The sequence below is a fragment of the Pyrgilauda ruficollis genome, unplaced genomic scaffold (genome assembly GCF_017590135.1).
Source record: "Pyrgilauda ruficollis isolate IOZ18807 unplaced genomic scaffold, ASM1759013v1 scaffold19, whole genome shotgun sequence".
In the NCBI taxonomy this organism is placed as follows: Eukaryota; Metazoa; Chordata; class Aves; order Passeriformes; family Passeridae; genus Pyrgilauda; species Pyrgilauda ruficollis.
Genome location: NW_024518095.1, coordinates 7253001 through 7278363, shown reverse-complemented (window position 1 = coordinate 7278363; position 25363 = coordinate 7253001). Strand labels below are relative to the sequence as shown.

The 25363-nt window shown below is 38.4% G+C and overlaps 1 protein-coding gene across 1 annotated transcript in view; it reads right to left on the bottom strand.

Annotated features, from left to right (window-relative positions):
- The window catches only part of TRHDE (thyrotropin releasing hormone degrading enzyme), a 198142-nt gene that overhangs the window by 60531 nt on the left and 112248 nt on the right, over positions 1 to 25363 (bottom strand). The window contains exons 8-9 of the mRNA XM_041465641.1: positions 9881 to 9946; positions 7260 to 7447 (exon numbers count right to left, since the gene is read on the bottom strand). Coding sequence (XP_041321575.1) covers positions 7260 to 7447; positions 9881 to 9946 — 254 coding nt within the window. The remainder of the gene's footprint in view (positions 1 to 7259; positions 7448 to 9880; positions 9947 to 25363) is intronic.

Genomic DNA, 25363 nt, shown 5'->3' with positions numbered 1-25363 from the left:
CTTCATCTCCCAAAGACTTCACTCTATACTAAAACACAGCACTGCCCTCAAGTACATGCTCCTTTCCTCAGCATGAAATTGATTTAATTAATGTGAGTCAATTAACTAGATTGGGTATCTAGCAATTCCTGAGAGTTAATGTTAGCAAATAAGATGAGTAAAGTGGCACATTCTGCAGTGACAATAAAATACAACAGCAGCTTTTCTCTGTCAGCCTAACTTCTATCAGGATACAAGTGCTGCCACTGCACAGGAAACAATGACACAACACACTAATTTTGTCTTCTTTAGCGTTCTGTGAATGCTAACACCAAAAGTTGCCTATATATTGCACACCAGAGCATCCTGGAAGTTTCCCAGTAAGATGAGCTTCTTGCAAATAGAAGCTGTGAAATGGTTTTGGAAAGTAAGTGTTAAATTATAATTGACATTTCTGCTGTCTTTGATAGCAGCATAATCTTGCTGGAGACACTACTACAGACATGTACCGGAAGAGATTTTAAGAGTATTTCCTATTCAGATTTTTTTTTTAAATGCAACATCAGAAAAGCCTCTAGAAATGAAAAAGCAGGACAAAAAACCAGGATGTGCTAGTAGCTTTTACAGAAAAGAAAAAACCTTATTACAACAGGGAGCACACAGCACAAGAGCTGGGCTAGTAAACACAGCAAAGGCACTGTTCCATCATGTGCCCAAGGCAGGCAGGCTTGCTCCAGGTCACTCACAAAGGCAGCCCTGTGCCTGTTCCTATGGAGAAGCAGCACTCAGCACAGCACTGTCCTCTCTCAGGCTGCTGGGGTTAAGGACTTTCCTTATGCACATCAAAGGACAAGATCTATTGGTGTCACAGAGCTGGCCTCTACTCCACTGTGCATTTCAAGAGAGGGAACACTCCACGCTTTCCCACTCTTCTGCAAGAACAAGTATTTTCAAGTCCCTGCTTGAACAGCTAAAAAAAATGGTTAAATCAATATCTGGCAGTGCTCACACACAGTTTTGTGATCCACTGAGGACTCTTGATTTTTTCATCTCATTCCCGTTAATTCCATTTCCTCTGTGCCTAATACACTGATACACTGGTACCTTTCTTTCCTGGAGCCTGTTCCCTTCATCATTATTACAGCAGATACAGAGACATTTAGGTCTCTCCACACATGAACTAGGGGTACCCCTTCCACTCCCTAGGTAACAACACAATAGCTGTTTCTCATAGAAACACTGATACAGGCAAAATGTTTCAGGTATAGTAAAGATGAAAGGCATAACAAGAAAACACTCAAAGGACCTCAGAAAATGGAAGATGAGAGGATATTTCTCAGAGACAGGGAGGTAAATGAGCACTTTGCTTTCTATTTATATTTTGTTAGCCCTCTTTTCTCAGTTTATGGAACAATATTTGTCCATGTTTTAGTCCTTTTTTATTACATAATTAATACTACATATGCTACATTAATCTGCAATTGCTCTAAGAACACAGCAAAGATACTAATCAGTATTGTGCTCCCTTGCGCTCGGAAGATTTTGGCTTGTGTTTAACCAGCTCCTCAGCTGGTAAGTGGACAGAGTAAGTTCCCCTTCTCTGCTCAAGTAATAATGCTATACAACTATGTAAGAAGACACACGGCAATATTCCAACACAGAAATGCTTTTACTATGCAAATCATTATTGGTAAAGGGACAAGCACAGCCCTTTTTCTGCAAAGCCTGAATAAATAAAGAAGCTTTGTCTAGGAAATTCAGAAGAGACTTGAAGGGAAATAAATTCTGCAGTTAATCACTCATCTTGGAGTGTCTGCTGAGCAGCCCTGCAGCCCACTCTAAAGCCTTCCAGCTGTGGCAATTACTAGAGGGTGTTAGACCCATGGGTCTGTACAGCTCTGGTTTCGCTGGTCATGTCCATGGCTTGCACTGTTCAACTGAATTTTCCCCAGTTCAGCTACACAGAGAAAGGCACCCAGGTTTACCACACTATAGCATGTATGCATATCCTGTCCACATCCCAATCTGTTCATCTTCCTGTTTTTCTCTTTCCTCTCACCTAGCTGTATTCAGTGCCTGGCAAGACATTCCCCTTTAGGATATTATCATGAACAAGTAAAGATAGCTATGGAAAATGCATGCATGACAAGAATGCTGTATAAATGAGTATTATTCCAGCAAGATTAACTTAATTATTTTGATAACATTGGAAAGGTTATTCTCCACTTTTACAGAGACAAGCTCTGTATATTTTTAGAGGGCAAAACACACCCAAAACCAGAAAGCTTTGGTCTGCTCTTTAATATAGTATATAAAAGGTTTATGGATTTCTTCAAAACTGGTTAGTTTATTGTCTAGACCACAGATTATTTTTCATAAGATTTTTGTCATATCTGAGAGCTGTTTTGTAATGATGGATGAGACTATTGCCTTAAAATCATCATTTTCTGTAAGCAGGGAAACCCACTGAACCCTGTCAGATGGAATATCGCCTTCTCCCCTGGAGCCTTATAAACTAAGGGCATAATCTATTATCACAGGGGTATACAGGAGTCCAGGACCAAACTACACTTAACTAAAGGGTTGTTATACAGGAATAGAATATGAATTATACAGTTGTAATAGGAGTTTTAAAGTTTTGCTTGCATAAGCTGAAATTGCTACTGGAACATTATACCAACCATAGGCTTTGGCACTCAGATCAAAGGTGGTGATTTTGGCCCTTCCAAGGAATGATGTTTCTAGAAACAGTGTCTGTCATTGTTAGTTTTATTTTCTCATAAAATAAGAACTATGGGTCATGTGAAGGCATAAGTGCCAAGTAAAATCTATGTTCAGTTTACAAAGAAGTGAAATTGTGTCCCTTCTATAATTTCAGTCCAAATGTTAGAGCTTAGCAAGCCATACAGTTGATTGTATGCACAGAAATAAATCACAGTTTGTATATGTATGGCTCTTGAAACACATTTTTCTTCAGGTATAATGACAAAGAGCACAAATATACGGGAGATTGGAAAATGTGTAATCATTCTCTTCTGTAGAAGAATTAAAAACACTTACAGTAATGGACTAGGCATCAACCACTGCCAAAGGTATCAACAATTTTCACTTTTATCATTTATCATTTAGAAAAATCTGCTTGCTGCTTCTGTGTTCCTCTACATGATTTCAGAGTTAAAAATTAAATATGCAGCTTCACACTTCATTTTTAACAGTTAATTGCTGCATAAATAAGCAGCATAAAGCAAAGCACAGACATTTTATAAAACCAGAATGGTTCCAAAGTATTCAGTTGCCTCTTTATTTACATTTCTTAGGCAATAGATACGTTTGAAAGACCTACTCTGAAGACTCTTTCTACAGTAAGGCAAAGCTAAACTTGCCTAGACAGCATCTGAACCAAAAATTTAAACTCCTCATCATTTTCAAAGCAATAGAATTGACATTTATTGCTGTGCCATACCAAACTACAGCCCCACCTCTGGATAACAAAAGACTACAGGGTAGATGGATGCTTTAAGAGCCTTCCCTAGAGCCTTCCAGTGTGTACTGTGTTGTCTGTTTAGATGATAAACTCCTGGAAATGCCTGGACCGGAACATTTTTCTGTGTTTTGTGCAGATCTACTTCTTATGGTGTTTGGAATGATCATCACAATTAATCCATAGATAAACTACCCTAAGGAAGCCAATGTTGCCTGCCCTGCAAGAGCACGGCCTCAGATGTGGCATAAATAGCATTTGCTCTCCGTTATTTACAGTGCCCATTATGGCTCCCCAGGGAGACATGAGTCCAACGCCTAAATTCATGGGTCATGCAGGGGAGGAAGCACCAACTTTATTAGAATGTGAATTAGGCCACTGATGTGTAACACCCACAAAACCTGCATGCTGATCATATATATATATATATATATATATATCATCAGCAGACATCAGTAAAACTTTGCCGACTTCCTGACCAAAGCCACCCACAGAACGAGCCAAAACACTGCACTGTGCAACAGAGCTGACACTCCCCTTGGTGAATCTGCAGAAAAGCTGTGTCATGTCATACAAAGTTCAGCTCTTTCAATATTAAAAACCAAGGCAGAGTAATGCATCTCAAATTATGAAATGACCACACACTAATGTGATTTTCCCCGTCTACTGCTTCCACAATAACTGAAGCAATAGTCACTTCAGCAGTGGAAAAAAAAAGAAATTAAAAAGCCAAACAACTGAAAAATATCTAGGTCACTGCTAACTAAAAGATTAACTTTATTCTCAGTATCTGAAGCTTGTTTTTTAGTTAATTTGATGGCATGAAAGGGTATTACTGACACATGGCCATTGTGCATACCCAGCCACATGTGCCTGTGGGCAGTGCATGAAGGAATTGCATGGTCAGTGTTAGAACACTCAGACACCAGTTTATAACTAAGCCATAGGACTAATGTAAGTTGATGGACAATTTTTGAAAGGTGAATGGCATAGGTAAGTTTCCCCTTTAGGTAAATATATATGGTTCCTGTTCTTTGGTATTCTTTGGTATTTATACTTATGTAACATGACTCTCAAATAATTTCACCAGGGAAGTGGCAATTTATCTCTGTCTGCTAACTGGCTGGAGTAAATAACCCATCTGTAAAGCCTTCCTTGAGCAAGGGGTTTCTTTTCTGTTTGTGCTTAAAAGGAAATGGAAGCATAGAAAACAAACAATCCAAAGGGGGAAGAGACCTGTACATATATGTATTGTACTGCCTGTTAGAATACTAAATTCCTGGCAGGGCTCACATGTGCCCTCTCTAGCACTAAATCTTATTTCCAATGTTTAGAAGCAAGAATTGTAATAAAATCTGTGAACAAAATCTCCTAAGAAACCCAGAAGAATTTGCCCTGGTGGTATTTCCCTGGCCATTCCACACATGACAACATACAGTTTGAATTACAAATTCATGTCATGTATGAAAATAAAACTAAGTCTAATTCTCACCTGTATTGGGTTTGCATGGCAAGGTTTTGGTGCATTACAGGGGTGGCTTCTGTGAGAAGCTAATCCCATGTTCAGCAAAGCCAGTGCCAGCCCCAGGAGAGACCCACTGCTGGCCAAGCCCCATCAGTCACTTCTGAGGTAACATGGGGAAAAAAACTGCTGGAAAGAGCAGTTGGAGAAAGGAGAAACAGTCCTGCAGACACCAAGGTCAGTGCAGAAGGAGGAGCAGGAGGTGCTCCAGGCACTGGAGCAGAGATTCCCCTGCAGCCCTCGGTGCAGGCCATGGTGAGGCAGGATGTGACCCTCCAGTCCATGGAGGTCCACAGAGGAACAGAGATCCACCTGCAGCCTGTGCAGGACCCCACAGTGGAGCAACCTGTTCCTGAAGGACTGCACCCTGAAGAAGGGACCCACACTGGAGCAGTCTGTGAAGAACTGCAGCCAGTAGGAAAGACTCATGATGGAGCAGTTTGTGGAGGACTGTCTCCTCTTGGAGGGACCCCATGCTGTAGCAAAAGCCCTCCACCTGAGGAGGAAGGAGGGGCAGAGACGTGTGATGAACTGACCACAGGCTCCATTTTTCTTCCCCTGCACTGTTGGAGGGAACAAGGTAGAGAAAATCAGGAGTGAAATTAAGCCTGGAAAGAGGGAGAGGTATGGGGAAATTAAGATTTTTGTTTATTTATGCAGTACCTTTCTCTGATTTGACTGGTAATAATTTCCCCCCCGCTCCAGCCCTCCAACTTGAGTCTGTTTTTTCTATGATGGTACCTGGTGAGTAGTCTCTCCTTGTCCTTATCTCAACTCATGAGTCTTTCATCATATTTTCTCTCCCCAGCTCAGCTGAGGCAGGCAGTGATAGAGCAGGTTTGGTGGGCACCTGGCATCCAGCCAGGGTCAACTCACCATATCACCCTGGTATCATTTACATACCCAGAAGTCTTTACTCATACATTAAATAACAGTTACTTTAATTTATATTGAATACCTAGAAAATCTATTTTTAAAAGTCTCAACAATACTTAGAAGGCTTAACATATCTGTTTTAGTAAATCAAAAAAATAATAACTGCTGTTCTGAGTAGTAAAGTCCACTCACTTTCCATTACACATATATAAACTTGCACAAAAAAAATTTCAAGACAGGAAGGGAGAATTTCTCTCCTACTGTACTGAGCTGTGAGTCATGAACACTTCCATTAGTCCACATTCAGTTGTTTAATCTCTTTTTCACACAGGAACTAATTTCAGCCCAGAATTTAGACAGATGCTTAATACCCTGTTAGTTTGTTCCAATACAGCCAGAAAAACAACTATTTACTCTGTGTCATGTTTGAGTTCCATACTGTTCATGTTCTAAAAAAAGATAATGAACTTCTAAACACTTTCCAGTAAATGTTATTATCATTTTAGGCCTTCCTCAACAGGAATATTCTACAAGCTCCAGATATGTCAATCAAAATTTTGTATTAAATTTTACTTTTAAACAATTTAAATCTACTGGACAAACATAGAATATTCCAGGTTAGTAGTGTGCCCTCTTTCACACTGAGCATGAACAGGTCAACACAGAAACTTCAAAAGCCATCTTGAAATCCTCTAGCATCAGCCAGCAACAGCTATTCTTGGCCTTAAATTATAATGCCAAAACTGCTTGAAACAATGAGGATTCCCCAGGATCAGACAGGAATGTCAGTTTGTCTTTGGGATGAAGGAAGAGTATAGAGTCAGCTGGAAGCAGGAACAAAACAATCTAATAAATGGAAAAGGGGTAGAGACAGAGATGCTGATTTCAGCCAGTGTAACAGCTCCTATAGGACCCGTTCAGCTGCCTCCAAAAATGAAAGAACTGGAACCCCCTGCCTTCTACAGAGGTCCAGTTCAGCTCCTGACTCCTTCCCAAGTCAAGCAAGGTCTGCAGTTGACATAAATTTACATCTGCCTACTCAATGTATGAGCATTGAGAGGTCCACTCCAAAGAATTTCTTAAGAACTATCAGACCTTCCAATCACATTCCAAATTACTTCATGGAGTGTGACAAAATCAAAAGAAAAGGGAAGGAAACAGATGCGTGATGCAAGACACTGACACAGAGAATTGTCAGGATGCAATTGGTTTGGGTTTTTTTTCCAATTCTTTTAATTATCCTCAACTTTATGTGAGTTCAAATTAAAGTATCACCACACGCTATTGATCCCAAGAAAAGCTCAGATTTCTAAAAAACTATTTGCATAAAAATACACATAAAAAGCACTTACTTAAACAACTACAGCATCTTGAAAGACAGTAATTGAGAAATACAAGTACCTGCTGTCCCCACGGGCAGGATCCTTGGGTTTAGTATCACTGTCATAAACAAAACGCTCTTGGGAGATGACTATGATGTTGTCTGTAGTTTCATTTCCCAAGATAGTGATAACAGGATAACCCATCTGTAGTGTCCACTGATCCATTACCTCTTGGATATTTACAGATTTTCCAACCCTTTTTAAAGCCTTGGAAAAAAAAAAAAAAAAAAAAAAAAAAAAAAGAAAAGTTTCAATACACTGAAGCAGTATCAATACACAAAACCTTTTTTTTTTTTTTTTTTTCACCCAGGATCAAAACTGGTTTTGGAGGGTAAAATAACCATCACACATGTATACAGATACACACACACACTTACACCCAACACACACACACTACATAATTGAACTTAAGGCTCTGTGTGTCTTAAAAATAAATATTGAGTAGTCTAAACAGAGAGGAGAGTGACAGTCAGAAAGTCATATTTTCCACATTATTCAAGTACTTCTGCTGAAACAGAAGAAATAACCTGCTTTACCAGATATTAACAAGACCCACAGAAATACTGGGTAGCTATTCTTAACCAGCTAAGGTTAAAAAAGACACAGTGCTAGCTGATCTAGGCACCTACAATAAGGCATATTTGAAAGGCCTTAATTTCTAAAAATATAGGGCTTCTCTGTTCTGAAAAACAAAATGACTAGTCATTTGAAAATACTGTCCCTTATGTCCAAAATGAGGCTATGTATACCAATATATCCACTGCTGCTTCATAAACTGCACCTGTTAGAACACATGGAGGATTAATGTTTTCATATTTGATTCCATATGTCAATAAAAATGCTGTTTTACAAGTGGATTTTCATCTGAAACACAAAGAGATACTATAGCATCATGGGAGATGAGACTGCGTATGAGGAGAAAGAGGCATCATTTGTTCTTCAGCGCCAGACATGCTCCTTGCTGTCGAACAGTCCAAGATCACAGACTGAGCAACCTCTGATGAATACAAGCAGAAGATGTCTTCAGAACTGAAGCTGCAGTTGCACTGCCTTAGGAACAAAGGGGCTGGCAACAAATGCATTTACAACTGAGGCAAACAGAATTATCAGCTGCAACAGTAGATAGAGCATACAGTACAGCTATAGTGGTTATGGACCAGAATAGAGTCTCATTTTTGTTCCACTTCATTAGCTGCAGATTCTGTTGCTCTTTCATGACAGCATTCATTCCTCCGACCTCCCATCGCCCAGAACTGTCCCAGAGGTTTTAACAGAGGACGGAAAGAAAGATTTCTTGCAGTGACATTCAGCTACAGATTAAGACACAGATTTTAAAGCCTGACTGTATGTTACTTGTCTCAACTCTCATTAGCAGTCAGTACAGACATAGGACTTGGTTCAGATGCCCACATGTAGGTGAATAATGACATTTGACCTTTATCTGCCACTCCAGAAGAGCAGAGATTTCCCCATGTATCTTATGCTAAATTGCTTAGACACACCTGAATGTCTAAAACATCCCACTGCACCTAATCTGGCACTAGTTGCCTACATTTGAACAATTATCTCAAGTCTCTAGTCAACAGTCAGTGGTTCAGGCTTATTATAAAATAATCATGTAGTGGCTAGCCAACTGAATTACTCTCTAAGCTCTGCTGACTATATTGACTAGATTTCTGGGACTCCAGTTGTTCCTGTTCACTAGTGTCAAATGACACATCCTAAAATATTCAACACATTCTTTCAGAATTATTGTATCTACAACAGACATGCTTCTCATGTGGCAGCTGGAAGCCAGGTAGGATAAATTAAGGTAAAAGCTGTTAGAAGTCTGTGAATCAGCAACTGAAGACTCAGTGAGAAGAACAGGATCTTGGACACTTAGTTTACATATATATACCTGCTTGTCCAGATGTCTTGATCTTCAGCTAAATCCTAGCTTTGGTGTCAATAGTTAAAACTAGATTGTCATGTTTTGTATGGCTTGAACTGGTACCTGTACCAAAACTCTGACTGTACTCCACATTGCCCTCCACTCAGTCTATTTCTGGGGAAGACTCAGACTAGCTCAGACTAATCCCATAGGAGAGAAATTCAGGGACACTTTGCTCATCTTAAAAACGATGAACCATTGTGGAGCCCTAGACCAGGTTCTAGAACTCAAGCCAAGCCTGGATATATAAGTCTCTACAGCATGCCAAATCTTGCAGTAAATAGTTCTCTGTTTACATCATACTTTGAAGCTTTAATATTTTTGTCCTTCACAAAAATTTTAACTCCATACAAAATCACAAACACAAGTGATGGGAATGCCAAAGCTCAACACTTTCATGTGCTTTTCAGCTTATGGGTCTCAGTGTGCTGCCACTGAAGTCACTGAGAGATTCTTTCACTGCACATCAGTGACATAGCACATGCAGGGAAATATATTCTAACATAACAAAGTACAGAAATGCTGCAGAACTCCTATTTTTAATGTTGCCACTAGGTTAACTCAAATGGAATTTCTTTGCATCAGTTTTGATATTTGCTCTGTGGTTTGAAGATCTCAATATGCACTATTCACTCCTGATCTCACTGAGAAAACCGCCATAGCAAATTCCTATTTCTCCCTCAGTGCAATGGATTAAAGTATTTTACCTTTGACAATGTGTTCCAAAGATCATTTCTGGCTGCATTGCCATACTTGTGAATGGTTAAATAGTCCTACAGAAATAAAATAAAAACAAAAATCAGTATTACAATACATAGGCCAAACAACTAGAGCTGTGCATCACTGTTATAAGGAGTTAAATCACATCTATGTTTGCATTTATTAGAAATATACAAATACACAATATGTTCATCCTAAGGGAATAAATAAACAGTTTCTTAAGCTACTTTGCAATGCAAAAATTGTTGCTAAAAATTTCATTTACAACTTTAAATGCTCTTCCTTTTCTGTGTAAGTCATTCTATAAGCTAAATACCATATATATATATATATATATATTTAGACTGTACGTCTAATCTTGGGAAAGGTTCCTAGGTAATTCTTGGCAATGAAAGAAGCTGCTGAAACACAGATCCAGCTGCTATTTTAGCAGGTCATTCTGCTTTGTCTAGTGTCAGAAATTTGTGCACTTGGATGACAGTTGGATTCATTACAGAAGATTTAACTGAGCAATAGTCCATCTGAACTCCAAACTCTTATCTAGGGAGATCCTGGCCCTTCAGTGTCAAAATACATCATCCTGGCAACTAGGGTTGCAATAGGTTATCACAAAGGCTCTCCACAACAGGGAACAGTGGAGGACACGTGACAGGAATCAACTCCATGCTTGTGCACAGGAAGCTGCATGTGTGTTTTCAAGCCATCTGTGACTCAGTCTGAGGAGACTGGAGGTTGTAAAATGAATACTTTCACTTATTTCACCAGTTTCAATAACTGAAGGTCCATTCTTCTCCCATAATAACCAGAAAGATAATTCCCAAAAAGCTTCCATCATATTACAATAACTTCCAAAATTAATAGTTTAAGCATATTACCAGCTTGGGTCTAGGTCTTTCAAGCATAAAATACTTGCTTTTTAAAATGACTTCTGGAGAGACAACACTGCTGTTTCCCATTATCCCATGTCCCTTGACAACAGTTCATTCAGTTACAAAAGTGAAATTCAGCAGTGATTATTTGAATAACATACATTTCAAGCATTTGATTGGGAGAATTAAGTGAAAAACACAGATCAGAGGTTGTACATCAACTGGTTCTCATACAATTGGATTTCTACCATCTTCACTTTACACAATGGTAGAAGAAAAACCCTAATTTACTGCACAATGATGAAACTAGGACAAATTTGCTGACTGTGTTATCTGTGCTTTGTGTGAAGTAAGATACTTTGGGAATAATTAGTATTTGGAAAGCAAATTTTCTGATACACAAATTGTAGCACCTGTGACAGATTTAGCTTTTGTCAGCCAACTTATAGTGAAACAAACAACAACTCCCATTTAATCACAGACTAAGAAGGCTAAATGAGAACACTGACTCTTTAAATGCAGTGCTGAGTCTTAACAATGTCATGAGACTAACTCAGAAAAAAGACAATATTATACAGGCTGCCCCTATAGCACACTGTGCTTCCATTTTGTCTAAAAATACAGAATCATTTAAGGCACAGTGAAATATTCAATAGCTTCCAAGGCTAAAGAAGCTGAATTGCAAATTAGAAAGCTAAAATAGGAATAAACAAAAGTGGGACAAGGTAAATAAATAACAACAGATATACAATCCACATTTTAAGCAATACTAGAAAACGCTGCATATATTGGTCCTTCTGAGAGATGCTGTTAGAATCATTACAGAGCAAAATAAAATGAGGGGAACACTTGAGGACTTCATCCAGGCAATAATCCTGTTTACCAATCTACCACTAGACATTATATTTGACTTTTACATGTTGTGTTCCGAAAGACTGCAAAGAGATGAAATGCTTTCTGTCTTTTCTTTTGGGTTTGGTTTTGTTCATGTTTTTTCCTCCCAATACACAGACTGGGAGGTTTAAATGTGGCTTGTCACTCTGTTAAACATTTATTATGCTCCAATCTAACATGTTTAGCTCACAAAGAAAAACAAAAGCAATCCTAACTTTTACCATGAAATAAGAATATACAATAAGAAACACAATGTCTTGGTACGATCCTGGTGCCATACAGCCGAATCATCAATTTTGTCATTATGTCATGAAAGTTGCATCAAGAGCATAAACACAACATAAAACTAGGAGTGTTATCAAACGCATGCACAAAAAGCAGTCCTAAGTGACAGCGTGTATCACATAAGCTTTCAGTAGTAAAGTGACATTGCAACCTCAAATCTGAGTGTGCTTTCCAGAGGCACAAGAGCAAAAGGCTTCTGAACCAGGTCCCATCAAATATCCTCTTATTCCTATCCTCATATATCTTTTCAACACTAACCAGTAGCAAACACCTGGAAACAGTATAAAACTAGAAAAGCATACAGTGGTACCTCCCACAACTGCTCTTCCATCATCCAGCACTTCACGGCACCAGAAATCCTAAGCAGATTAGTATCCTTGCATTTAATAGTTATCCTCTGTGAATTCGGCTGGTTGCTTTCTGAACAAATCAGCATTTGCAACACCTTATGAAAAAGCATTTCTCACTTCAGTGATCTGTTGTGTGATACCTGTTCCAAATACCTGCCTGTCCGCTGGTTTCATCTGCTGCTTCCTACTTCTAGCTTTAGAAGACACAGTGCATTCTTGTTCCCTATTTCACTCTCCCCAGGCCACTCATGTTTTCACAGATCTTTATGGAATGTGTACAACTTTTATATTGAGAGCTCTGCCTGACCTAACCACTCCCAGCTCCACTGCAAAGTTATACTGCCACCCCAGCTGCTGACTACAAAGGTAGTTTGGATAGTTTCTGACCCTGCCTGAGCTTTCACTACCAGATGAGCCTCACTTCCTCTTCCACTGACAGGCATTCAGCCTAAAAATGAAAAGACATATCAGCATCCAATACATACCAGGAAATAGTAAAATAGGAGTCAAAGATCTATACATACCCTGTTTGTCTATTCTAAAGATGGAACAAGCAGGGATATAATCCATTTTTCCTCCTGGGGACTCATATCTAAGTCTTAAGCAGCTTGCAGAGGGGCAAAACACATGCTCTCATTCACTGTAATTCTCCAGGGCTGGAGTATTAGCCATTCTTTTGCATGTACATTCAGTAGAAAAACCAAAGCAAACAGAACAGAGATGCAAGCCACAGAACAGGAAAGGAGGATGACACTGAAAACACAGCTGTCTGAATCTAAGCTGTGCTCAGCACAGCTCCAAAGGAGGCAAAGTGACTTAAAGCCACTTATTCATAAACACATATGCCCAAGACCATCTGGCTGCAAGGCTGCTTCCCATCAAAAACTTGCAAGTCTATCACTGACAAAAGCTGTTCCATTGACTGGAGCATGCTGGAGATGAAGTTATACATTAGCCACCTTCCTGTCAGCTATAGCCCTGCAGTGTATGTGAGCACAAAAGATGGCATGCAAATCTCTTTAACAGCTCAAGACTCAGGAGTGCTCTTCTACAACTCTTCCATTCTCCTTCAATGTAATGCTGCCTCTAAAGTTTTTCATTGTCATGGAGAAAGCAGGAAAACTTCGCAGACCTTAAGGCACTGTCACACAACATGAAAATCAATCAAAAACACACACCCAAAAGTAATCATTTGGGTTTACATTTTCAGCACGCATCCTCTTGTAATATTCTTCCTAATATTTTCACATTAAAACATGAAGCCACTCTTTGCCAAAAAGAATAATGGAATGTGATCCATTCACTTCCATCAATAAAAATTTAATCAGACAATGCAGTTCTAACATGTTTTAGCAAGTCTTAACATTAAGTAAATAAATAAATAAACAACTAAATATCCTGACTCCATGATACCATGAAAACAAAGTCCACTCATTGCACTACCATAACATAAGATTCTTCTAAAAATCCCAACAGATTTAGACTACAGTATAATGTATTATCAAACAGTAATCTTAATCCCCCCCCCCAAAAAATAATTAGAAGGCTCAATGCTTTTGAAATTATTTCTTGCAAACTGGAGAAGATAGCTTGAACAGTAGTAGGAACAGTGAAAAACATTAAAAGATTTTGGAAGATGGTTTCAGTAATGCTGTACTGATTAAGCTTTCAGAGCTTTTATTATACTAGATATTTTTAAGAAAATGAGATTATTTAAAAGGGGAACGTATTTAATTTCTTTGCAATATTTCCTATTAACTAAGCCTCTTGGTTACAAAATAAATGAACTACTCCTCTATCCAAACATGATAATGCTCACAACTAACAAAAGGTAGTGACTGATAAAATACCAAAAAGTTAATATGAAAAAGTTAAGCAAGTGTAAAGGAGGAGTAAGCCTCCAAACATGTGTCTTACTTTCAGAGGAGATTTTACAACTATAAACAGAAACTGAAATATCAAATCTAGGACTAAACTCCTTTCTCAGTTAATCTGTATGAAGCTGATTGCTCAGTTGAAGGAACAGCTCCAGACTTACATGAGTGATGCTGAGATCTGAAACAGATTGAGATTGAGTAACTTCATTTTACTCCTAAAGATAACTGGAAAATTCCACTATATGAAGGACGAAAATGTAACAAACTATTTTCATCTCCAGTTCTTGTGGTTATGTTTCTCCTTTCTCAAGGCTCAGGTAAAGCAGACCTGCCTCTATTTCCCTTTTTTGTATTTCATTTCTACTCCTCAATGCTCATCCTCCTCCCTTTGGCCTACAATATGTTCTTGTTCAGTGGTTTTATACATGACTGCTGTATATCACTGAAGATTTAACGCTACAAATAAAAACATTTACTTCAGGTAGAAATCAGTCTCTAAGGCTCCAGGTATCAAATCCAGTGTGTTTGTTTTCCTAGAAATTTATATACCTAATCTTAAGCTAACAGACACCATCTGACAGATGCTGACTCTAACATGCCCCTTTTTCCTCCCTTCCTTCACACTGCTAAAATCAAATCTGCTATCACATATTATGTTAACATTGTCTAAGATTCAAACAAAAAAGCTTGGGTAAAGGTCAGAGAGTAGTGCACATGGTCACAAAGGTGAGTGACAAACAAGAGGGACTGAGAACCAGTGGCAAAGGACTACCAGCAAGCTACAAAACTCTGATGATTCTCATAAAGAGAGGAAGACTACCAGGAGCTTCTTAGCTAGCTTCTAGCTCAAACTCACAAGTAGGTAACAAGAAGCTTTAAAAAAACCCAAAAGGTGTGCAATCTAATTCAAAGCTACCACACAAAAATTCACTTCAGCTGTGTTTTGCCTTCTCTTTGGGTTACTATTTCAGTGAACACATAAAATCCTACAGAAGAAACTCAGTGGAATCCTATCACTGTACACCAGCTGAAATTCCAGTCCTTAAATTCCAAAAGGTGCATTTAGACTTTTTTCACGTACAACAATGATATAATTCTGACAAACCAGCAGCAACTAGAAAATACCCAGTAAACATGTAATATCTACAATTAAATCATTATGTCTAAACAGTAAGCTATAACTGCTAATCAGAAAGAGTGAAACTGGAACCACACATAGAAATAAATCTTAATTTTCTCTGGAGCCAATGATGCTGAATGGGCCACATAATTATAGCACTTTACTTTGTCCTTTTTCCTTTGTAATTCATGATACTCCCATTGATGCTAACAACAATCAGACCAGCAGAACTGACATTTTTGGCATTGTAAGGGGCAATGGGAATTTTAGCATTGATTTTATGGGAGAAAATTAGGGCAATGTTGAGAGTATCTCATCCATGGTATTAGAAGTATAACATTTATTTAGAGGATCCAGACAGGACCTATGCCCTGTTATATGCAGGCTGAGATACAGGAGAAACCAGTAAAACAAAGCAGTCAAGAGCCATTATTAAGTCAGTGGGATTGCTTTCTTTGCTCTACCCACTGCTTGTTGATAAGAAACCAGTACTGTAAGATAGAAATAGGCCAACTAAAATCAACATGGCCCTTCATTTTCATTCCAACACAAAAAAAGAAGAAAAACTTCAAGTGACTGTAAGGAACTCAATTTTTCAATTAATAATCTTCTGCAGTGCAATTCTGTGAACCTGATGTAAATGGGGCATCGAAAACTGATTAAAAATCTGTATTTTGACAAATTTCCAGATACTTTAAAATATATCCTGCTTTGCTGAGAATCCTTGTCAAAATAACAGAAATATTAAACTGAGAGGTTTATTTCCCTTGTAAAATTCAACTTCACCTTTTAGCTATGAATATGAAGAGGAGGGCAGTTCCATTTTGAACCACAGCAGCAGCAGCTGCAGTGTGGTGGCAAAGCAGTTTGTAATCAAAGTCTAAAGGGAACAGCTAGAAGGATTGCAAAGTTAGTGTATGGCAGAGTCTGATGGTATCTGCTCTGCAGTGAGAAACCTGCTAGTATATGAAGCTTGGCTTTAAACAAAAGTGGTTTTGATGCATTATTTGGCAGCAGTACTAAAATACCGAGCTAAGGACAAATCCTACAGAAATAAAGCACTCTCTGAAATGGAACTGCATATATTTGACTGAATTTGTACATTCATTTAATTCTATCTTGTCGGGTTGTATAAAACACTTTAACCTAAAACCACACATTGCTCAAAAAATATATTCTTAGTGCACACACAAAAAAAAAGATGGAAAGTTTTCCAGAGATATTTAGATGGCACCTGCTAATTGTGACAGGTTGGCTGCTCATTCCACTGCGTTAACTTGAACTATGCCCAAGAATTGCTAACCAGGCAAAAAAAATCTCTGCTGTACTTTTCTGTAACAATTTCCTCTGTATAAATACCAGACTTGGGAAGAAGTTATTGCTACTTATTATGAAAAGGTGCCCATAAACCAATCAAGAAAACTTACTGCAAGCACGTCACCATGTCTAAACTATAAGGACCTGTAACACTTGTACATTAACAGTGAATAACAGATAGAGAAGCAATGAGCAAATGTTTCTCATTGTGCAAAACACTTTTACACAATTCAGTCCCTAGAGCTGCACCTTTTTTTTTTTCCAAAATGAAGACACCTTAAAAATCATTAGCCCTTACATCTGGCAATATGTGTGTCAACCTAGCCACAGTAACTTAGCTTTAAATGCAGGTAGGGAAAGGAAAAGGAAGAGGAAGGGGAAGAGAAAAACAGAGGAGAAGAAAGAGATGATAAAGGAGAGGAGAAAGTTTTCACAACAGCGTATTTTGTCCAGCATGGATTCAGGATATTTTTTTCTGAATGTCCTCCACTAAACTGAAGTAGATTGATTTATTTCATTTCCAATATACATAATGTGTTAACTAGGAGTTCAATCCTGCAGTATTTGTTTTGAAAATATCCCCACTGACTTCTAAAGAGCTAATGGAAATTCTGATTGCATAAGAGCAGCAAAATCACGCACAAAATGCTTCCCTTCCAGTGCCCTGTAAAATCCACTGAGCTGCCTTGTAGCAACAGAGGTAAGGTTGGCACTGAACTGCTATCAGGAAACAGTGTAATTATATTCCAAAAGAAAACATTTTTGCAAATAGCTGCTGAGCCTGCTGACATTATCTGGAAATTCATACCTATCACTCTTTCTCTTAATAATTCCTATAATAAAAATGAAGGAGAAAACAGTCATAACTGAATTTCATATGCAACAAAAAGAAGCTCACTGAAGGCATGCCAAGTGAATAGCTATGCAGTATGTGTAACATGCCTGACTCTAACACTGCCATAAAGGGCAATGCTGTTCCGAGAAAACAAACTTCGTTTATACACAGTGTGTACACTAATTGTTTTTCTTTTTGTAAAAGCTTTACCAGCAGAGCAAAATAACATTTTATGCTAGCTGAAGAACATCACGACTTCCTCCTAATGAAGGCAATACCATCCATAACCTTGCTCTGAACCCAGGCACTGGGGACACCTCTGGCTTTTGAGGTCCAGCAGCAGCTACCCTCACGACATTTTATGTTCCTTTCTGCAACCTCCAATGTGGGCGAAGTGTAACCATGTGAACTGAAATCCTGTCTTCAAAGAGTCCATCTTAGATTGAATTCTTCTCCAAAATTTTAGTCAACACCAGAAAGTACTGAAAAATATCACATTTCACTTTTTTTTTTATCAGTATGTCCTTTCCTTTGCTGTCCCCATGCACTGGAGCACAGCTCTAAAGGTCAGAAGGAAAATGATCTTGTTTCAGGAAAATGCTTTTTCCTAGCACTGACCACTTTTAGATATCCCAGCAGCAATAGAGACCCTCTCTCTCCCTGCACCAACAGCTCACAGCTGCTTATGCTCAGAAGGAGACTCAGGCCCTGAAGCAGAAAGCAAAGAGCCCACGTCTCCCTTCTCCTGGCACCCCCTAACAACTGGGGAAGAAAACTGTCTGATCCAAATGCTCCAGAAACACAAAGCAGAGCAGAAAAATGGAAAGGAGATAATGTAACCAAACAGGAACATTCTGCTAATGCACCATTTCAGGAAGAAGCTCCCTTTGCAGAGCACCGATGTTATATGGGGCAAAACCACCAGCACACATGATGTGCAGCTGCAAAACTGTGGGTGCATTACGTTCAGCCTTCCCAATGTTCTGCCTTCAAAAAGGTAATAGTTAAACTGTAGAACTGTACATGAACCAAATACCCTCATTCTGTCTGTGGATCAGCTTGTTGCACACCAGGACAGCACTGTGGTCTCACTTGTAGCAGAACAGGCCTCGGTGACTGATCCTGATGTGACATCTGTTCTGAATATCTGAAGTGGTTTATAATGCTAAACATTTTAACAGAGTATCTTCTTGGGTTTCAAAACAGATATCCAAATCTCACAGCTCTTTTTCATCTTACTCACATTGGTCCAATTTCCCTTCAGATGTACAGGCACTCCATCCTCATTAATCTTTTTAAAGAAATTTTAAAGAAATACTACTTGAATGATCAACATTTTCTGGAGGCCCATCTTGGTGTCTTCACAGGCAGAGCAGCAGCCACACAGCTGACAATGATGCCAGTGGAACACATAAACTCTTCTGATCCCTAAGTGCTAAGACTTGGGAGTTTTGCATACTTCACACCTATGTAAATGTTAACTTCAATTTCTCTGTGCCTAGATCTCCAGCACCATGCCTTTCTTCCCTATGAGGTTTCTGTCCCCTGCATTAACTGTTGCTGATGCACTCTGATACCACACTGGATGACATTTAAGAAAATTGAATGTAGCAATTAGGAACTCGGCTACAAAGCAAATGAAAATTATATGAAACTATTGAACAGAAGAACAATTCAATTAGCATGGTCCACCTTGTGAACTGAATCAGACATTGTCCTAAGTAGAAAACACTGGGTACTTGCATAACTGAAAAACCTGGTAAAGGTGCACACACAGAAAAAAGAAAAAAAAATTAACTTCAGCATTTCTCTAAAACTTTACATTTAAATTATGCAACTTCAAACACAATTTACCTTTAAGCATTAGCATTTTGCTACACACAGTATACTCAAATACTCTTGGAGTTAGAGGAAGAATTTCCATTTTTGGAGTGATACCCAAGTCTGGCCTTTACTATCCTATAAGTCTTTAATATTTTCAAAGGAAAAAAATATTGTGACACGACAACTTATAGAAGTTTCTTATGCAAGAAACTGACCTACTGTCTTTTACTGACTTATGTAAGTCAAAGTGGAAAAAGCTATAGGAATTCAGTCCATAATGCGGAATTCCTTTAACAAATGTAAACTAAAATCCAGACTGATGTAAATTAGAAGCAAAAGAAATGCTGAGGGGGCAAAAAAAGGTGAAAGATGCTAACAATCTCATATGATACACACTGTAGAAAACAGAGATGTCAGCTCCTATGAGATGTGCTATGATTTCTGAAGTCCTCCCTTTAACACGTTCAAGATCTCCAGTTACCAATTCTCAGATAAAGGGATTGGTAGCAACTACCTCAGACAGTTAATTGTCAGAATGTAGATCCATGGTGATACTTTGATGTTCACCAAGGTCATACACTCTGATTTTCTAAATCAGAGGAGGTGGGTGCAGAATCAGCTGAAATGTAGTTCACTCAACATCTAGCAAATGCACCATCTGCAACACCAGAGGTACCGTAGATGTAAAGATGCTCCTCCTGGGTGGCAAAAGTTACATCCTTTGACTGAGTAAAAGAGGACTCCAGGTAGTTCCATGTTCATTGTTGATCTGAAGGCAGCATCACAGTTTACTGCTTCACTGACTTTGATCCTAAGATGCCTGATTTTTTTGTTTGTCTTTGCAGATTTTTTATGTTTTTACAGAAAACTCCTGAAAAGAAGTCTCTAATGATGTCTCATTAAAGACAGCAAACAACTAACTGTTATGAATTGGTAATAAAGATATAATAAATAGGTATTAAATGGTACACTGTTTAATACACTATGTAAAAAATAGATTATCATATAATACCATGGAAATAGATGAAAATATTTCATGCATTACTATTTCATGCACATTGTAGGTGTCTAAAAAGCAAGAAAAAGCAGTGCGGATGAAAGGAAGTTTAAATAGCCAGCAATGTGATACTAGGAAGTGACTGAAATCTGAACCTTGCTGTATTTAATAGCCTGAACACCACACTTCCCCAGACAGCTCCTGTGAAAGGCTGACTAATTTGTTTCAATACAGTGGCCATTCTACAGCGCCAAAAGACACAGCATCTATCCAAAGCACTGTATGAAAATTCTTCCAAATGTACAATGTGAAGCCTAAAAAGTAGTTAATTTATCACAGAAGCAGAGATTCCTACAGTAACTAATTCAAACTGCTGATGATGCACTAAATCAGAGTGAGTGATGAACACATACACAGCAGCAAGTGAAGTTCAAAAGGATACAGATCTATGTGATCAATGAGCTGTCACACAGCAAATGAAATGCAGTGTTGACAAACGTACAGTAATAGAGATGAAGCTCCAAAATAATCAAACCAAATATAAGAAAATAAACCAGTGCAGAAATATCTCATTACAGCACTGGAGGTGCCTTTTAAAACACATCTACCAGACATTCAAATCACTGGTACTTCTCTATTTAATTTGAAAAAAATAAAAACCAAGCCCTGGTTACTTGAAGAGATGCATTGTTGTAACGCAGTAAAATCTTCCAAAAAATGCAATCCAGTGACACCAGACATGTAAGAAACCATCTACTTCAAGCACATAGTTGGAACAACAGCCTACAGAAGAAAATCTCACACAGACCGAGTATCGTATTGCACATTACCACCCTGAGTGATGACTGAATGATAAGGCCAACCTCTATCAATCTTTGCAGTTCAGAAACATAATCAGAGCAAGTGGTGCTGACCAAGCCTCTTCATATTCTAACCACCTTCTTACCTGATTAATAGCTTTTTGACTGAAGAGCAACCCCATTTTGTAAGAAGAGTTCTGGCATTCAGTGATGTGCACTTCTTGAATTTTCCCCGAGCATAAGAAACTGCACATCATGAAAGATGCCAGAACTTTCAAAAAGACAGAAATCAGCCGTTGTGAGGAGGAAGAATTTATTAGACATTTTCTACAAAAATAATAGCTGTAACTTTCTCATATGCAAGTGTTACCAGCTGTGGCTACTACTGTCATTATTCAATTATTCATGACAGCCAATACATTCTCTTTTGCTTTTGTCTACAGAGTGCTACAGTGAGAATGTTCTGTATGTAACTAAATCTCCTGTTTGAAACACTGTATGATTCAAGACATCATATCTTTGAAAGGCTTTTCAAAAATCCTACCTTCACTAGTCTCTTGGATGCAGCTTTATTGTGGAACTGCCACACTATTATCAAATGCCCTTTCAAGTATATTTACCATCATAGGAACAGTCCAGTTATTCTTGACAGATATGAATCTCTACAAAGACATCTACACTGTAAAAAAGAGCACTTCTACCAGAATTTTACTTCCTTGCAGACTCCTTAACAGAACAGTTTGCTGAACTGTTACAGATCACATGGACATTTGTACATTTCCTTCAGATCATATTTATTGGTAAAAAATATCCACCAAAGAACCTCATTCTCCTCCATCAACTTTTCTCTTCTTTTTAATACAGTTGATTGTTTTCTTTGACAAATAAGGGATTTTTCACCCCCAATCTGTCTCCACCTGCTCTACAAAAAGTCACATCTCAAGCAATTAACAAATAAGGTAGCAATCCTATTTGCTTCTTGTTCTAAACCTCATTTTTTCCTCTCCTTAACCCAAAGTTACACCTTATCTGTTGCAGTGTCTCCTATATTAAAGCTCTAATTCTTTAGCTCTTAATAAGATGATGAATCATGCCTTGATTTGGATGACACCACAAACAATGCAAACACAAATAAACAACTATTCATTTTTGTTTATGCTACTTTAATAAGACTTCAGAATTATTCTTTTTATCATCTGTTAAAAACTTAAGGACATAGCTAATACACTAAAAAGAATTGAAATAATACTGGAAATATAACAGAGTGGAGAGGTAACAATATAGAAGGTTCTTGGAATGTGTGGAAGTTAACCTCTAGACACAGTTGGTGATCAAGACAACTAAAAAAGCTGCCCTGTAGGAGCTCTTGTTTGTGAACAAAGACTGGTGGGTGATGTGATGATTGGATGGCATCTTGGGCGCAGCCATTATGAAATTATAGTTTTCTTGGAGAAGTCAGGTCAGCAGAACTGCTGCCTCAGCCTGTTTATGACACTTGTTGAGAGAGCCCCTTTGCCTGAAGAGCAAAGGAGTCCAGGATGGCAGAACATTTTAAGAAATCCTAAGGATGCTGGAGCTGGCCATCCCCACGTGCTGAAAGACAAGCCAGTGGGGAAGACCACCGGCCTGGCTGCACAGAGAGCTTTGTCTGGAGCTCAGATAACAAAAACAAGTTTATGACCTTTGGAAGAAGGGGCAAGCAGCTCAGGAGGACTACAAGGGCATTGCGAGGTTATGCAGGCAGAAAACTTGAAGAGTCAAAGCCGAAGTAGAACTTTATCTAGACACTGCTGTAAAACACATTAAAAAATGTTTCTATAATATATTAGCAACAGAAGGAGGGCTGAGAATCTCCATTCTTGGCAGAATATGGGGAATAACATGGTGACAAAGAATGACTAAAAGGCTGAGGTACTTAATGCCTTCTTAGTTTCAGTCTCTCATAGTAAGACCAATTTTTCTTCGGGTACCTAGCCCCCTGAGCTGGACAACAGAGAGCAGAACTGAAGCACCAAACATCTGAGGGAAAATGGTCAGCAGTCTTTTACACCAGTTAGATACACAGAAGTCTATTGGAAAGAACAGATACATCCAAGGGTCCTGAGGGAGCTGGCAGCAGTGCTCACCAAACCACTTTCCATCACTTATCAGTAGTTCTGGCTCACTGGGTAAGTCCTAGACAACCAGAGGTTAGCAGTGTGACACCCATTTACAAGAAGGGCTGGAAGGATGATCTGAGGAATGACAGGCCTGTCAGCCTGACCCCAGTGCCAGGGAAGGTCATGGAGCAGATTGTCTTGAGTTCCATCACACGGCAGATGCAAGACAACCAGGGCATCAGGCCCAGCCAGCATGCTGTAAGGAAGGTCCTGTCTGACCAACCTGACCCCCTTCTGTGACCTACTTTGTGGATGAGGGAAAGGCCATGGATTTTGTCTACTTACTAAAGCCTTTGACACCACTTCCCACAGCATTCACCTGGAAAAACTGGCTGTGGAGGTCTTTTAGAACTCAGTTACTCAGCAAGCCATTAGAATGACACAGGAGGAATGAACCATCAAGTGCATTTTCAGAATATTTGTTATTTGAAGAGATTTATAAATAGTAGCAGTATTCAATTTTGCTATTCTACAGAAAGGACATTTAGTTGAATATTAGAATTACACATTAAAACAGGATTCAAGGCATCATAATTTAAAAGTCCAAGTGATGGTACCAAGCTGAAGAGCTAAAACGCCTATACCAGTGCATGACAGAAAGGGTAAATTAGTCCTCCCGTTTCCTTTATCATTAGCAAAGCTATAGCCCATCAAATGTACAGTCCAAGAACAGTATTTTGTTAGATTTGCAAAATACAAAAAAATAAATGATTGACAGATATTTCCAACTGTATAATTTGTCGCTTATGAAAAACTTATGAACTTTATGTTTCATTTTGTTCAGCTTGAAAACATACACATGGAAAATCTCTATCTGGATTTCAAACTGGTTTTAGTTAAAATCATCATCTTCCTACTGAACTGATGCCAAGACTTGTACTAGTCAGATTTTCACAGTTAGATTTTTCATAGACTTTCATTAGCAAACAGAATGGTTTCTATTTAGAGCCAAACCAGTGAAAAGCAGAAATAAGAGGAAACCATTCAAATCAAAAGCCAAAGCTCCATTACAACTTTATGGTAATTATGACTAATCCCTGCATAGCTATTCTTTGATATGAGCTTTTTTTTCTCAGTCTGTTTCAAGACAACTTGCACACTGTTATATCTCAGGCAAACGTAGAAGAAAACAGAAAACAGGGTTTCAGATGTACACACTAAAACTTTTCCTTTCTAAAACCCTAAGTGACATACTCCACTGGGAAATAGTGCTACTGAAATCCTCTATGGATTGATCTGTCCAAACAGAAGTTTCTGGCTGGAATATGGAGTTTGCTGGACTAAGGACAGAAGTCTTACTGTCTTAAATGACATGATGGTTTTACCCTTGACATACATAAGATTTTATGAAGGAAACTTCTGATTTAAGGAGTTCTCATCTGGACGAGAAATTTATCTAATTGATCTCACCTGATGTTACAACTCAGCAAATTATCAAGCTGGTCCCATGAGTAAATTATGCTACAAACCCTGATTGCACTGTAAATTCTCCAAAAAGCTGCATTTCCTCAGCACATTTCCTTTCATTGCCTTTGCACGGAAAATACCTCTCTGACATGACCAATGTATTCATTTAATTTTTGGTTTATATTTTATCTTCCAATTTATTTTGGTTAAAGGTAGAATTATTCTGTTAAAAAATGACCTGATCCTAGACATAGTTTATTTAAATTTCAAAATGAAAAGCTTACTAAGAACAGATAAGATTGATTACTCCTTCCAACTTAGCATAATTGTATTTCAGGTGAACATCAATTTACTTTAAAGGACACTTCTAAGTAGCAGGCTGAATCATACATAATTCATCAATCACAGCTGCCTGTAACATGATTTACTCAAGCAGATTTCAATGGAATAGAGGGAATTGCATTGTTTTTTATGCTTTGGCTTGTTTGTTTTTAAATAGTTTACGAAACACTCATTTGTCCTGAATTATTGCTGAAAGGAGTTCATCCTTGGTAATCAGCACGTTGAGTTTCTTTCTCTTTGTATAGAAATGTTACCTCTTTAAATTTCTTTTAAAAGACAGAGTGAGTTTTCAAAACATCGTTAAGGCAGAGAGCACTCCATGCTTATTAAAGGTAAAAATAAAGCTCAAGGATTTTGCTATGGAGGAAGGGATGGCAAGGGATTTATCTGAAAA